The sequence below is a fragment of the Xiphias gladius genome, chromosome 18 (assembly GCF_016859285.1).
Source record: "Xiphias gladius isolate SHS-SW01 ecotype Sanya breed wild chromosome 18, ASM1685928v1, whole genome shotgun sequence".
Lineage (NCBI taxonomy): Eukaryota > Metazoa > Chordata > Actinopteri > Istiophoriformes > Xiphiidae > Xiphias > Xiphias gladius.
Window position 1 is genome coordinate 7,461,357 of NC_053417.1, and position 16,535 is coordinate 7,477,891.

The 16,535-nt window shown below is 38.7% G+C and overlaps 1 protein-coding gene across 4 annotated transcripts in view; it reads right to left on the reverse strand.

The window, feature by feature from the left end:
- The window catches only part of trim33 (tripartite motif containing 33), a 32,538-nt gene extending 16,846 nt beyond the window's left edge, over positions 1-15,692 (reverse strand). For 2 of the 4 annotated variants that reach the window (XM_040152776.1, XM_040152775.1), the window contains exons 1-10: positions 14,715-15,692; positions 9,837-9,955; positions 5,988-6,141; positions 5,464-5,593; positions 4,100-4,216; positions 3,826-3,940; positions 2,875-3,021; positions 2,127-2,244; positions 1,507-1,793; positions 506-700 (exon numbers count right to left, since the gene is read on the reverse strand). In XM_040152776.1, coding sequence (XP_040008710.1) covers positions 506-700; positions 1,507-1,793; positions 2,127-2,244; positions 2,875-3,021; positions 3,826-3,940; positions 4,100-4,216; positions 5,464-5,593; positions 5,988-6,141; positions 9,837-9,955; positions 14,715-15,291 — 1,959 coding nt within the window. In that variant the 5' untranslated portion in view covers positions 15,292-15,692. The remainder of the gene's footprint in view (positions 1-505; positions 701-1,506; positions 1,794-2,126; positions 2,245-2,874; positions 3,022-3,825; positions 3,941-4,099; positions 4,217-5,463; positions 5,594-5,987; positions 6,142-9,836; positions 9,956-14,714) is intronic. The other 2 variants (XM_040152779.1, XM_040152777.1) reach the window with 1 other exon arrangement.
- Positions 15,693-16,535: the final 843 nt, after the last annotated feature.

Sequence of the window (16,535 nt, forward strand, 5' to 3'; positions counted from 1 at the left end):
AATCGGCCAATATATCTGCCCGGCTGTAATAAGAAATCCACCAAAGAATCATATTCTACACAAACTGTGCTGGAGAAGCAAAACCACAATCATATCCACAAACAGCCAGGCCGTCCTCGAATTTCTACAAGACTTATAGATGCAAAAAAGCCAAATGAACTTCACTCAATGCCTGTTAGTAAATTTTTTTCTTTTTTTTTTTTTGCATTAGGATGCAAAAACAAAGTACTTCATATACTATATATTTCTTTCTTGAGTAAGCTCTTTGGCTGCTTCAGACCAGGCTCAACCGGTGTATCTATACAGCAACTGCTATCACACTAGAACTGACATTTTGGGTTAAACAACCTTTTAACACATTTGCGCAGTTTCAGTTTACAATTAGCACAACAAATATGTTATACACACACACAAAAAAACATCCCTTATAAACCAGTCACAATATACTGTAAAATACCAAAATTACATTAGTTCCATACAGTGGAACCAGTGTGGTTGTACTCACCTGTCTCTGTAGTTGAGGCTGCATCATTGGGGGATACTGCTGTCCATTAAGTCTCGGTTGAGCCGTGGGCATTCGGCCCTGTGGTGGACCTGGTAGACGCATGTGGTGTGAGGAAGGGTAGATGGGAGGACCTGGGCCACCGTTCATCCCCCCAGGCCCTCTTGGTAGCTGCTGCATACTGATGAGCCTTGGAGGCTGGTCAAAATTGTACATACATAGAAATAATCAGTGTGTGAAAATTAGATCACTGGATAAACAAGACCAGGGTCATGCAAACACAGGAACAAAATATACAATTAAGTCTATTTATTGGTTTGTCAATCTAAAAAACAAACGGAGAACTTGTACTACCAATTCATCATGTATTTAGTTAAAGTTCACTAAATAATGTAAACTGGATATTTTGGGGCTTTTGACTATTCAATAATCTAAGAGATCACGTTTGATTGTATAAATAGAATAAAAAAAATAAATAAATAAGATGCTGCCTGGAAGGTATGAGATCAATCTAAAAACCACATGCTTTGGAAAATAATTTACAGCAATGTTAAGCAAACATTTCATAGGTAATAGCCTGAAAAATGCTAAATTACTGGTATGAACCTCTAAGTAAAATAAAAAAAAACAGAAAATAGAAAATGGGGCACATACCCATTTAAAAACTACCAGTAATATCTAAATGTACATATGTTCCAAGTGTGTGTTCATTGTGGATTAAGTGGTTGAATGACAGGAAGTCTGTCACCAAATCCTCTCACTGCTCCCTTATTAATAATTCTAATCTTGTATAGACAGTCCTCCATCTGGTAAAGCTCTCAGAGGCCTGGAGAAAAATCTCATCCAAACTAAATGAACAGATAAACAAAAATCTTTGGAAATCAAGACCAACAATAACAACAATAAGGATAATAATAGATAACTTGATGAGTCACTGGGTTATTGATTGGAGCACATATTACAGCTCTCTTCCACAGTGGTACCTTGATGACTGTTTTCAGTACCTGCTGCTGAACCATGGGTGGACCGGCCGGTCTGGCATGCTGCTGGGACATTTGGGAGGCGATGCGCATCTGTTGCTGGATCTGCTGCTGGTGCTGCTGCTGTTGTTGCTGCTGCTTCTGCTGTGCATAGGCTGCCTGCTGCTGCATGTGCTGGAGCCTGAGCTGGGCCAGGTTGATCTGTCCTGGGTGTTTGCCAGGATGACCCTGGCCTGGTGAAATAGGCGGTCCACCTACCATCACATTGGGCGGTTGCGCAGGTGGAGGTGGTTTCTCGATTACCAAATTACCTACAGTTAGAAGAAGAGGGTTGAAAATAAGCATAAATTAAAGAAATGCTCATGCTAGAGACGAGTGTGAAATATACCTTGATTTTATTCATACACGGCAGGGACGAGGCACATTAATCAACTGTTTAATGTTTAATTTTCACTTAATGTATCATGTAGAAGTAAGCATACAAAGATTATAAAAATATCAGATTAAAGACATTTTAATGGCAAACTAAGACTGTTCTCACACTTAATCGTGATTAAAATAAGTTAGTTAGAAACTGAAAGTTAATATTTAATACTAAGGAATATTGACCAATGACTACTAAAAAAGTAAATGTTCCCTCGCACCTAGATTCACCACATTTTTGGCCCAGAAGGTGGGGTCACAGAAGAAACGCACAACTCCGTTGGCCTGAGGCGCTGGCTCAAGTCTAGCCTTGAAGAGCTGGCGAAGCTGGAACAGGATCTAAACACACATACACAGACAGATAAATGTTCTTCCGTCAGTAAGCCTGGCAATAACAGAGCAACAAAAAGCCCATTTATCAACATGGCCTTTAGAAAGCATTACTCCACAATCCCAAAATAAAGTTATCTCAGTTATCTAATTTGCTGACTGTCTTGTGGTAAGCAGTCAAATCCACGTGTCAGAATTATTGCTTGTTTGAGCCAAAAAAGAGAGAGAGAGAAAAAAATCTCATCCACTTAATGTGTGGAAAAAAGATGGTTCAGCAACATCACCAATAAATCTAGAAAAGGCTGGGCCAGCAGTATACTCCAAACAAAATGCTGTGTTCTTAGACTGCTAGTGAATACAGACTTACAGTGCAGGAAAATACCAGCTACCACCCTACATCTCACAGATACATCACAAGTTTATATTGGAAGCAGATACAAACTCAATCATTCCTCAAAACAAGAATTAAACACTAAAACAAATAAATAAATTTGTGGTCCAATACTAGCCAAATGCAGCGCTTCTTTGGTTGCAAACCAGTCACTTTGTGTCTGTGTTGTAAATTCAGTTTTGTTCTGAGAATACTGCCGGCTTTAGCCTCTCAAACTGCTGAACATTTGGAGGTCATGAGAAACATACCAGCCTCTTGCTGTAGAGCAGGGCTGTGCTGCTGCCAGTAGTGATGGCCCAGTGGCAGAAGTTGAGCACGTGGTGGATCTGTTGGGCCAGCTGGGTGGTATCCTTATGCTGAGCCACAAGCCTCATACTGCGCTCTTTGGTCACGCTCTACACAGAAAGGGAGATTATTTTGATTAACAGAGTGCTACTGAAAGAGCCTGAACACCCAAGTTAAATGCATGAGATTTGAACGAGCCAAATGTCTATCCAAGATATTACAAAAATTTTAGCATATGAATGGAGATGGATTAGATGATTAGATGATAATTTAATGATCCCAGTGGGGAGTTTGGGTTAATGCAGCAGTTGATATAGACTGCAGCAAAGAAAAACAAATAAATAATTAAAAGCACCACAAATGGGTAGGTAGCCAAGTATACAACATAATATGAACTGGTTTCAGTGATAGAACTGAAAACATTTCAGGAAAAAAAAGCAGAGCAAATGGTTGAAAAGCAGAAGACATGAGAAAATTAGCATAATTCAGAGTCTAAGGACATATTTAGTTAACAGAATCCATCACAATACCAAGATATATGATACATCTAGAATAAATGAAAAGGTGTGAGCATACAGCGGGACAAATGTGTTGTTGGATTTCTTATCATATTTGTATGTCACGATACATACGGGGGACTCTAGACACAAAAACTATACAAAAACTTTTTGCCAACCATATACTATATTTTCAGATTTGTAGTTTCAGTGATGTCACCATTAACTCCAGGAGTCAAGTGAGCATGTTTCAGTGCAGTTACAGTAAGTCAACAGGCACAGGCTGAGCTCTCATAAATGTATACTGCAAACTACTGTTTCAGATCCATTACATAAAATGTACCAATTATTTTTTAAGTAACTTGCAGGACCTTGCAATGCTCTTTACCAGACTGAGTTTCATTTATAGTCTCTTACCTCCAACTGCTGTAGCAAGGACTTGCCCTTCTTGTTGATCTCATTTATAAGAGTAAATACTGCAATTTTGATTTCATGCTCCACCTTCCTATGCGTCTCATTCAGCTCTTTTAACCTGGATAACAAAAAACACAGTAAAACAGCTCATTTAGAGACACTAGCCACCAATAACAACACTGACTGCAATTGTCAGCCCATTGTCATGGGTACTAAAAAACAGAAACTGTGTCAAAGGGTAGCACTGTAGAAAAATCTGGAGATGAAAAACTCGCACCTGCTTTGCACCTGAGAGACAGAGTAATGGACGTAGTTTTTCTTTTCCTGTAACTTGGCCATGCTAGTCTCAATGATGCCTTTCTGGTTCTGGAAAGCCTCTTCCAGGAACTGGTACCTAAGAGCAGAGGTGTAACACTCTGAAGACCCAAACAACTTTCAACAAACTGAATAACCATGATTTTACAAATTATTTTACACACAAAAAAATAAATAAATAAACGAGGTTTCTAGTCATTGACAGCTCACAAATGGGGACAAAAAGAGACCCTGTCAATTGCGAAATTTCACATTTTATTCATCAGTAATAAAGAATCATGCATGAATGCAATTCCTGCTCATGGTATCAAATGTAGAAGACTTATGTGAGTGTGCGAGTGGGAAATTTTTTTGTTTGCTTCATGGTGGGAAAAAGCAGTGTTTATTATCAGTACCACAAGGTAGATTCCACTCACTTTGCAAGATGTACTGTAATTCAGTCCATGATCAGATAACTACAGTGAAAAATCAGCAAGGCTCCAGATTCAAACAACAAGGTTTACAAATTACTGTTTAGATCTACCAGTGGCTTCGACGGTAACCAACCTTATGCTGAAGAGTTTCCTGCTGAACACAGAGTCTGAAGATAAACCAACTGATAAATTAAGTTGGCTCTCCTGGTGATATAACACCAGGAGAGGCTCTGAAGATTTGATAACAAACGCACTTGTAGGCAATGCCTAACAAGCACCGCACAACGACGTGATCCAGACTTATTTCTGGATCACGCCTATAAAGCCAGCTGAGACACTGCACGTGATAATGGGCCACACAATTAAACATGAGTTGACAAAGTATTGTACCGAAAAAGTTATTCTTGTTGTCCTTTTATTACCTTTTTCCAAGGAGGGGACTAATGTAATCTGTTGTTTTTTTGACAGACACATTAAAACCTTATGACTGAATGAAATTTGGTGTAGAAATTCACACTCAGTTACACAAACATATAAGTAGCATGTGGCTCACTGTTATGAATGACATTTTAAATATGTTTCAGGTCACTACAACTGATCATCATAATGTACTGAAATGAGCTGAACTCAGTGGCTGCCTGCAGGGTAGGCAATTATTCAACCTTTATAGAATGCAGTGGGAAATGGTCAGCAGTAATGTAAACTACATGCAAACTGTAGTTAATGGCTTTAAAACAAGCCAACCCACTATGTAACCAATACACAAATTTGAATCAACATGAATATTGGTGCAAAATATTGAAAACTGGCAGAATTGTTCAAAAGTACTGGTACCTTATCAGTTAAAGGAGGTAGAAATACAAAAGACTAACAGTCCATTAGTAATAACGTAGATGTGTGCATGCTTAGTTACCTGTGCTCCTTGTGCTCCAGGAGCTGGCAGTCCCTACAGGTCAAAGTGTCACAGGTCTCACAGAAAAGCTTCAGTGGCTCCTGCTTGTGTATGGGACAGAAAACAGGCCTCTGTCCTGTACCTACAGCCTCTATAGACACATAGGAGAAAAGACACCACATATGCACAGTAGAAGAAAGAAATGAAGATTGGTGAGAGGAAGACAGAACAAAAGCATAATGAAAATAACCAGCAATAAAAAAAGTTGTGTCCAAGTAGTTATGTCAAACAGAGATTGCAAATAGACAGGAAACAAGACAGAAAAGGCCTCAGAAAACTCTGGTAGGAGGTTCAGGATGTATGGTCTCCCCAGCTAGGGATACCATTGAAGCAACCAGACTCTGCAGCACCGTTACCGTGGCAACAGCCTATCAGCAGCACCATATTCACAGTGCTTCAACTACAGTTTGTCCTATTGAGGCTTTTGCAGTTTTTGCGTCAGTAAATATTGGTCTGTCCTTCACTTTGAGGATCAGCCATCTTACCGGAGGCAGAGTCAGCGTCCTCCTTTGTGCGAATCTTGTGGTCCTTGGTAATTTTGACCCTCTGGTGGGCCTCCACGCAAGTCTTACACAACCATTCTCCGCATTCAACACAAAAGCCTATGGTTCCTGCGTTGTCCTCACAGCTTGTGCACACCTTGAGAAGATAACACTGATAAGAATCCAAAAAAACTCTGAGTAGACTTCTGATTCTAGCCAAAGTCTCTGTAGAATCTGTAGTGGTGATGAATGATACAGCTCCTATGAATATGAGCTAAAATCATTGAAAGATATTGCCTTGATACTGACAGTACTTTGCTGCAAATTGGGACAATATAAAACATTTCCAGCCTGAAGAAAAATGTACGACATGAAAGTGTTCACCTACTAATACTCGTAGTTCAATAGCACCTATTGTTTAGAAAATTGTACCGTACAAGATAAGTGCCATTCTGGTATATCAAAGCCTAAAATGCTCATTTACTTATGTGTTGTCATGCTACACAAATTCTGAAAGCAATACTTAAAGCACTTCATGTAGCGCAGGCCACTAAGATGTAATATTATTATAGCTGTGTCTTCACAGTCAACACTCTAATTTGTAGATGTAAGTTGTGAATGAGTATTATTGTTTAGACAACTCAGTGGTCAGGAGTTACAATCATTTGAAAAGTGTGGTCTTATAGTGACACTAAATAGATGGCCATGGGTTCTCTATAATCAATTGAATTGGGTCTGAGAGATAGGTCAAGAGCACTGAAATCAAAACAAAAATATGCTACTTCCACTTAGCAGCGTGAATATGCATTTCACATTTCTAACCATCTACCGTTTCGTGGTCACAAACCAACAAAAATATTTATGGCTGAAAGTGGCCACTTCCTCTGATACTTTGCTGAGGTATCATGTTATAATTAATATAACAGTGTTCCTCTAAACAAAACAAAAAAACAAAAAAAACAAAAAACAAGCACCGTTACTGAGTAACCACTGTGCTTTATCAATGTTTAACTTTTTTTAACAACACAATTTACAGGTTGAATTTGCAATGTCAGACAGGTGTCCATCTTTGCCAACTCTTACCAAAGTAATTCCATATTTTACTGCTGCCAAGGCTTTTTTTTGCTCCATTACAAAGCATGGTATGCTGCTTAATGCTATTACCATATTTTTAGTTGCCAAATCATTTCTATTATGGAAAGTGCTTTTAAAGATGGTAGTCAACACCAAACCTATAATACTAGTTTGAGAGTTTTAAACATAGATGAAATATGTATAACCTTCAAAAAAAACAATATTTCTTCAATATCTTCAGGTCAGAGATTATTTTAGCAACAAAATTTATCAACGGCAGGCTAGTGATTCTGATCTAGTAATTTATAGTTGCATAAATGTTAAAAAGTCTACAAACCTCCAAATGTCAGTGGATAAACTTTGTCAACTAGTAATTGGAGAGTACAGCCTGAAGATGTATGAAGAAGATGGAATAATATATGAATAAAAAGACTAAATTTAATCCAACTTAATGTCTTGACGAGAATCCTGCTCAAGAAACCGAATCGATACACTGAACCAGTGCTGGTGGCAGTCTGGTACAAATGGCAGACCATTTTCGTATTTTTGGGGCTCGGCCTTAAATTTTTATTTTTTTTTTACTGGCAAGCAATTGCTGTGAAGTTCAGGTAAATATTTGGAATAGAAGTTGATTGCTTTTTATTACATTAAACCACATCAAAGACCCAGACAAACCTGTGGCAAAGGATAAACAGCTCTTTAAATTACAATGATATAAAGTTATTACACAAAAATAGCTGCAGGCTTACCCTCCCACCAAAATAACTGGAAAACAATTATTAAATACTATATAAAGAGTATGTCTTTTGTTTGAAAACCATATAAGCAATATGTGCTTGTGTGATATGTAGTTAACTAAATCTGTCATCCCTCATTAAAAGAGAGACTGTTCCTATAAAGCTACTACATTACCCATGTCTACCTTGAGTGGCATGAAAAAATTTGGGCACCCCTGATCAAAGTTTCTGTCACTGTGAATAGTTAAGCGAGTAAAAGATGGATTGATTTCCAAAAGGCATAAAGTTAAATGTAAAACATTTTCTCAAGGTTTTAAGCCAGATTACTTTTTAATTTCGATCTCTCATAGTTTCAAAATAACAAAAGAAAGGAAACGGGCCTGAAACAAAAGTTTGGGCACCCTGCATGGTCGGTACTTACACCCGCTTTGGCAAGTATGAACACTTGTAAACGCTTTCTGTAGCAGCTAAGAGTCTTTCGGTTCTTGTTTGAGGGATTTTCACCCATTCTTCCTTGCAATAAGGCTCCTAGTTCTGTGAGATTCTTGGGCTGTCTTGCATGCACTGCTCTGTTGAGGCTTATCCACAGATTTTCGATTATGTTTAGGTCCGGGGACTGTGGGCCATGGCAAAACCTTCAGCTTGCACCTCAATGGAGATAGTCCATTGTGGATTTTGAGGTGTGTTTAGGATCATTTTACGGTTGTAGAAGCCATCCTCTTTTCATCTTCAGCTTTTTACAGAGGGTGTGATGTTTGCTGGTATTCAATTGAATCCATTCTGCCCTCTACCAGTGAAATGTTCCCTGTGCCAGTGGCTGCAACACAAGCCCAAACCATGATCCATCCACCACTGTCCTTAACAGTTGGAGAGGTGTTCTTTTCATGAAATTCTGCACCTTTTTTCTCCGAACATACCTTTGCTCATTGTGGCCAAAAAGTTTTATTTCAACTTCATCAGTCCACAGGACCTGCTTCCAAAATGCATCAAGCTTGTCCAGATTTTCCTTTGAAAACTTCTGAATCTGAATTTTGTGATGAGGACGCAGGAAAGGTTTTCTTCTGATGAAAGTCATATTTGTGCAGATGTCATTGCTAAAACTTCCTGAAGGTCCTTTGCAGTCAAACAGGGATTTTGATTTGTCTTTCTAGCAATCCTGCGAGCGGTTCTCTCTGGAAGTTTTCTTCATCTTCCAGACATCAACTTGACATTCACCGTTCTGAATAACGGCCATTTCTTACTTACATTACAAACTGAGGAAATGGCTACCTGAAAACACTTTGCTATCTTCTTATATCCTTCTCCTGCTTTGTGGGCACCAATTACTTTAATTTTCGGAGTGCTAGGCAGCTGCTTAGAGGAGCCCATGGCTGCCGATTGTTGGGACAAGGCTTGAGGAGTCAGAGTATTTGTAAATCTTTGAAATTTGCATCACTTGGCCTTCCCGAACAATGAATGTAAACAAGCCATAGCCCTAACAAGTTAATTAAGCTCTGAGAACTTGTTAGAAGTTATCCGAGAACTCAGATCTCTTGTGGTGCCAAAACTTTTGCTTGGTGCTTCTTTCCTTTTTTTTCCACTGTAAAACTGTACAAAAAAAAAAAAAAAAAATACTTCTCTTGCTTAAAATGTTGAAAAGAATGTTTCACCTTTAACTTTATGCTTTTTGGAGATCACTTCATCTTGTACTCACTTAAGTATTCACAGTTACAAACAAATTTTGACCAGGGGCGCCCAAACGTTTTCATGCCACTGTACATACTTGGCCTAAAAATATCAATACAAAGAAAGTTTAAAAAACCATGGTTGAGGATTGTAGAAACGCAAGTGTATGATCTGTTTCTTGGTATTTATATTTGTTCTGCACTAAATGGATTTGGTGTTTATCTAGATACAACTGCCCTGAGTCATAAACAAATAAGACTTTACCTTGTCTTCGTTTTCTCAAAAAATTAAATATCAAAATCCCAAGGTTATGTCTACCAGCATCGACGCGAATACGCTTATGTATGTTGTCACTGGGCCAACTGTTTTGACATACCTGAGCAGCCTTTTCATCAGATGTGCTGGTGGCCTCTGTGGTATCTTTGACAAAGTAGTTGTCAATAATGTCACTCTGTTTGTAGTCCTGGTGGCACACTGAACAGCGCATAACATTTACTAAATACAAAAGAGACAGAACATGAGGGGGAACATGAGTCAAATGAGGTGCAAAGGTCAAACACTGGGCTACAAATTCAATGGTTAGTGATATTTCCCTGGTGACTGATAATTGAAGAAAAATGGAAACAAAGCCAAACAATCAGTCACCATCAAGACCAAGCCCATATGTAAATTATTACCGGAAGCCCCCATAAGCCTCAGCTAAGAATTGTCCTGCTTCAAGCTAAATAGGATTAATAAGAGGCCTACAGCAAAACTTTCAGCTAATTTCCATCATTTCCTTTAGGTAAATTCCTGTTATTATTAAAAATTCTTGGCACTGTGGGACACCCACTGCCTATTCATGGGACTAATTGATTTAGTCCTTGTCTCCAGAAGATTCAATCTCATCATCCCTGGCATTTTTATTAGAATATTAAATCACATGGCCAAACAACGAGGACTGTTTCACTTAATCACTTTAGTTGGCTTCGTTAATGGAATTAGTTGAATTACCGCTATAATCATACACCCCAACAAATAATTAGTTCAGCGCATTAAATTTGCCATTTATTTTCTAAAGTCTAATATGAAGCTCAAGATTAAACTTCACATAAATGTTTTAGTCAGCATAATATGTTGCCCCTCCTGTAACTCATAAACCCATAACCCCCCCCCCACCAGCCAGCTGAGGTAAAAACTGGTGTAAGCCAGTTTGAGCCTGTCTACACTGACTTGAGCAGCACACAGCCGGTTTGTGTAAGCTCCAGCTGCATGGATCCCTGAGTGATTGGTTGTGAAAGCAGCTGGACTGGGATTTTGTTGAGGAACCCACACAACCCCTTAATACACACACACACACACACACACACACACACACACACACACACACACACACACAAAAACAAATGCACCACACAGCTGTCACTTTGACCCCCCCCCAAAAAAAACAAAAAAAAACAAAACACACACACACACAAACAATTAAAACAGTTTTTTTTTAAAACCGTGATTGGGGCTGTGTTTTCTTAAGTTATACAAACATAAATACACCTCTCAGTTACAGAAATATGAAAGGAAAACAACATGATACTAGCATATTTTAATCCCAATAACAGGTTGGTTAGACCAAATCAGGCTATTGCTTTGCCAAATATTAACCTAGTTGTTTTGCAAGTGCCAGCTGTCGCTGGTACAACCGGTACACATAGACCAGAGCTTAACCAAAGTTTAACCTGGGACCAAGCAACAACCGAATCTCGCTGAAATACAGGAAAGAGGGAAATCTCAGAGGACATCCCTTATCGCATAGAAGTGACAGATATGATCAGACATCTCAACTGTGCTTGGTTTCGCCTAATTAAAATATGGAAACCACAAAGTAGATTTTGAGATTTGGCTTCAATAAAACCTGCCTAAATATACAGTGGGATCCAAAAGTCTGGAGAAAGCCTGGGAAAATGGTCTCTGACTTTTGGGCTCACTGTATTTAGATTATAAAATGAAATGGCAATTTTGGTACAGAAGGAAATAATTAGATTCTTAGTCATATTTAATTACCATCACAGAACATTTTACACAACAAAGTAATTAGTAATGCTATGAAAAAAAAACACTTGTCTAGTTACCAAGATGTATTATGCAGGTTAACATGCACATCTAACTTGCATGCCTTAGATAAAGCATTGTTCAGACACACTTAACAGCTACTTCTGGATGTTCTCAAGTCTACATTATGTAAGAAGCTAAGCTTCTACAAGCTACTACAGCAGACTTCACGATGAGAAGTAGAGAGTAAAGCCCAACCAATACATCAGTCCGCCGATTTTATTGGCCGTTATTGGCCTATAACAGATATATGTGCCGATATGAAAACCTTTTTTTACACAACATAATGCAGAACACAATGCTTGAGGTAATTTAGAAATTGTGTCAACACAGTTTGTCCATGAGAGCGTGCTCTAACTCAATTTTTTTCAATACACTCGGCACTGTCTGCAGCACATGTAGCAGAGTACGCATCACAGCTGAGCAAACGGTCGTGCGGAGTCATGTGGCGTCTTCATAGTAAGTTGCTAAGTAATTTGTGAAATACATTACTAAAAAGTGGAGAAACAGCGAATATCATTTTCCCTTTTCATACATACACTATATATTTATATGTATTCATATATAAAGAAAATACACCGATATGTCAATGTAGGAATTTTTACTCCCAAAAAATCGGTCTCCCTAAAAATCCAGCATTGGACGGGCTCCAGTAGAAAGTGAGGATGAATTCAGTCCAAGTAGGAAACCATGAAGTTGTTTCAGTGACGTTGTTTATGAAGTCAGCATTCTCACCTGGCTTTTACATTTCTTCAAATAATGTACATGACTTCAGAAATAAATATGCACTTTAACTGATCATCTATCGTGTAAAAGCTTTGGCAATTACCGCATATTCTGATAACTTATCATTAGAAAGCCTTGCTTTGACCAGGTAAAGCACAGAATTTTATACTATCAATCAGTAGCCTGAGTGTTGTGACAGGGGCACGGATGACAATAATTTGTGATCATTTGTGAATCAATACTATAAATGTAATTACTAACAAACTTTTTGTAGGATTTAAGCTTTGAGGTGTAAGTGGTAAATTTATCATTTTCTAAGATATTAGAACTTTCAAAAACTGAGGAAAGTAGTGTGGAAAGACTGGGCCTTAAGCTGTGTAGTTCAGTGTTACGTTAACCGAGAGGGAGTGATTGAGGACACCACCTACCAAAACTCCAGCCTGGATATGACTGAGTCTAGCAGTAAATGTTGCCAAAGAAACATTTAAAGTGAAAACATTTTCCCCCGTCAATTTCAAATTGTAGGGCTGAGTCAGATCAAATTAACCACATCATCTACTGAAGGTAAATAGAAAAATCCCCCAAAAACAAAATATAATCCAGTTTCACCCCAGAAGCAATCCTTTGTGCTGACGAGCAGTTCTGTAAATACAATTCAGTCCATGTGATACTGAATTTCTCCTGAGACCAATACTAATGTGATTCCTGAAAACAGCCTTTGAACCATGTGATATTAAAACTCTCCACTGAGAACGAGACTAATAAAATGATATCAAGGTTTGTGGCAGGTACTGTAAGGGGGTTATACTCTACACACATAGCTAAAAACTGGATAATAAAGAGTAATTTGAGATGTCACCATGGTCACGTGTAATAGTCCCTTCGTTAAACTTGAAATACGACACTCATTTTGTGTAGACTGCCAGTACTCAGATCAGTTTTCCATGGATGTTGTTGTTACATTTTTTGGTTCAGCCCTGCAAGAAAATTATTCTTGTGTAGTGATTCACATAAAAATGAAATGAGTCAAGACACCTGCCAGTTTATCATCATTAGAGCTTTTGCCCGGTATCTGACAATCAAGCTTTCCAAAACTCTATTCACGTCACAGAGTCTACTTGGCAGACGGTGTGATGTGTGCATCTTTTAAAAACAGTAAGGTAGCAAACATATTGGCAGGACAAGTTCGTGTATCCACTTATACAGCGCTGTCATTTATAATGATATGTATTCACCAGAGAAAAAAAATTGTTGACCTTATCTTGTAATTATGAATTCAATTCCCCATAGTTATATAATTAGGAGATCTGGATGTGATACTTCCAAGAAAATTTCAAGATACGTTAACACAATTTCGAGAAAATAAAAAATAGGACAGCAATATCCAGAGTCGTATTTTGATACGTGCCATTTAGATACTAGATATATATATCTATATCTATCTATATATCTATATCTATATCTATATATATATATATCTATATCTATATATATATATATATATATATATGGATTTCTAGGAATCCAGTATGAACACTTTTGTACTTTAAGTATTTATTAAGAATTATTTTCCACTGGGAATCTGCCAAATTAATTTTGCCTGGGTATTGACCATGGCAACGAGGATAGAAATGGTCAGAAGTCTGTTGCAAATGGTTTCTGCATCATCACTGATTTGGCACATAGAGACGGGTGAAAAATTAAAGGAAAAACCAGCATAAAGTGTCTTAGTAAGGTGTTGGGCCACCACAACCCGGTAAAAAGGATTCAATGCGCCTTGGCACTGATTTTACAAGCCTCTGGAACTCTACTGGTAGGATTGGATACCATTCTTCCAAAAGATATTCCCTCATTTGGTGCTTTGATGATGGTGGTGGAGAACACATTGGTCAAAAATCTCCTATAGGTGTTGCCTACGAAGGCCATAGCACATGATTCACATAATTTTCATACTCTTCAAATCATTCAGTTACCCATCATGCCCTATGGATGTGGGCATTGTCATCCCGTTTCCCCACTAATTTTTTCATGTTTTTCTTTTTAATTTGTTACCTGTCTGCATTTTTCCCTAACAGTCCTTTTTCCAATGGAAACTCAATCGATCGCTTTGGTTTATGTTACTCGTTGTTTATATCTATTATGATAGAAGAAGTGATTAATAGTTGGACCAGAGATGGGTTACCGAAGGAGATGGGAGTGTATTTAACCAAAGATAGACCAGCCACAGTCTTCTATGCAATGCAATAGAAATTCAGCTCCCATCAGTATATTTAGGTATAAAGTCTCAGATCAACCCCCTAGCTATCAGTTTAGTTCAGTGTTAAACTCTTGCCTGATTACAGCAATTCATCTTAACTAACATCGGATGACAGAGCAGAGTTCTTGATCCCAGGTAGATCTAGCTAGTTACTCGTAAAAAAATAAAAAATAAATAAATACTCACCTATGTGTGTGTCAGTTTGCCCGTGTGGTCCAGGGACCTGTACGCTTATTTGTCTATCTGGTTGCGGGATACATTTTAGGCAAAAAGAGTGCAGACAAGGCAGAAGTTTTGGTTCACAGTCTCGGCTCTGAAGACTTTGTTTACACACTGCGCACGTATCCAGTAGATTAATGGGAGTGGATACCGGCGTGGCCGCTGGAGCCGTAGGGGGGGGTGACATTTCAGTAGTGAGTCCGCCAGCAGGAGCATCCCCGGCCGCCAGTGTTTCAGCTGCCGTTGGCTCTGCATTGGAGCTGCTCGTCCCAGCCGGGCTGACGGCGTTGCTAGCGCTACCGTTTGCTTCCCCTCCCGCACTAGCAGCCCCGCCGCTACTAACGTCACCTCCGTCGCTGGTGGGTGTAGATGCCTCGTTAGTGTTATCATGGGACTCTGTTTCCTCGACGCCCTTTGTGTTCGCTTCTATGACTATTAGCGCATTTTCGACTTTCGTCTCAGGTTGCTCGTCATCTTGCGCTGAAGGCACTGATTCCGAATTAGCAGACGGTTTCATATCCTCCTCGTCTTTGTTGTCCGCCATCTTCCTTCCTCTTTGAACCGCTGCACGTCCTGCGTAACTTCTCGGACCAGAAATACGTATGATTGCGTCGTGACGTCGATTAAGACCCGAATCTGTTTATTTGCTTGTTTGTTTGTTTACTTAATCTCAGTTGTCAGTTTATTATGTGCCTCTAGCTAAAACTACAGAGTTGGAGTTAAGCCCTGAAGGATGCGTCTCCCTTGAGTGAAAAGATCTGTAGTTTTGCTACCAGGTTTTACTCCAAATTACACACATACATTGAGTTAATTTAACCATAAAGTTTAACCCCTACATCGATTTGGAGAAATGTATAATGTAATCCCACTTGCCAAACAGAATCAGATGCCTTTTTGAAATCAATAAAACATGCAAAAATGTAACCTTTGCTTTTTTGGTGTATGTGATGATTAATTAGAGTGTGTAGAGTGTGAAGTGTGATCAATGGTGTGGTGAATTAGTAAAGAGCCATTTTGCCCTTTACTCAGGGTGTTGTGTTCCATAAAGAAGGCCAGCAACCGTGCACCGATAATGCTGCAAAACACCTTTTCCAGATTACTGCACACACAAATGCCTCGGTAATTGATAGGATCTAATTAATCTCCACTCTTATGTATTGGTGAAGTAAGCCCCTGGCTCCAGATCTCAGGAAAGCAACCGGACTGAAGAACTCAGGGCTGCTTTGTCTCACCATCTCGGTCCTGATGCCGTCAGGTCCACGTGCTTTGCCCTGTTTTAGTGTTTGTTTGTTTTTTTTACAGTTTTCTAATTCTTTCATTGTAATTACGGATTCTGATTATTTTTGATTGTTGATTCAAGGATTGCCATTTTGAATTTTGTTTCTTTTCACGATTGAGACCGTTAGGTGAAATTTGCTCATATAGTTTTTCAATATAATCTTTCCAAATGTTACCATTTTGTGAGGCAAGGTTGTCTATTTTGTTGTTTAAGTGGTTCCATCTCTCCCATAATTGATTTGATCATGGACTTCTCTGTTTCTCTTAGTTTCTGATCCCAATGTCGTTTTTTTTCTTATGTCTTGTTATCTGATTGTATTCTTTCAGTGTTTCAACATAATTTTATCTGAGGTCTGTGTTTTGTGGCTGACTGTCTTTCAGGTTGGACTGCTGTCTCAATGTTTTTCTGAAATGTTTGCAGTCGTTGTCAAACCACTCTTCCTTTTTCAGCCTCTGTTTAGATGAAGAGCTGTTCCTAGTAAGACCTGCTTTACTGGCTGATTTATGGTA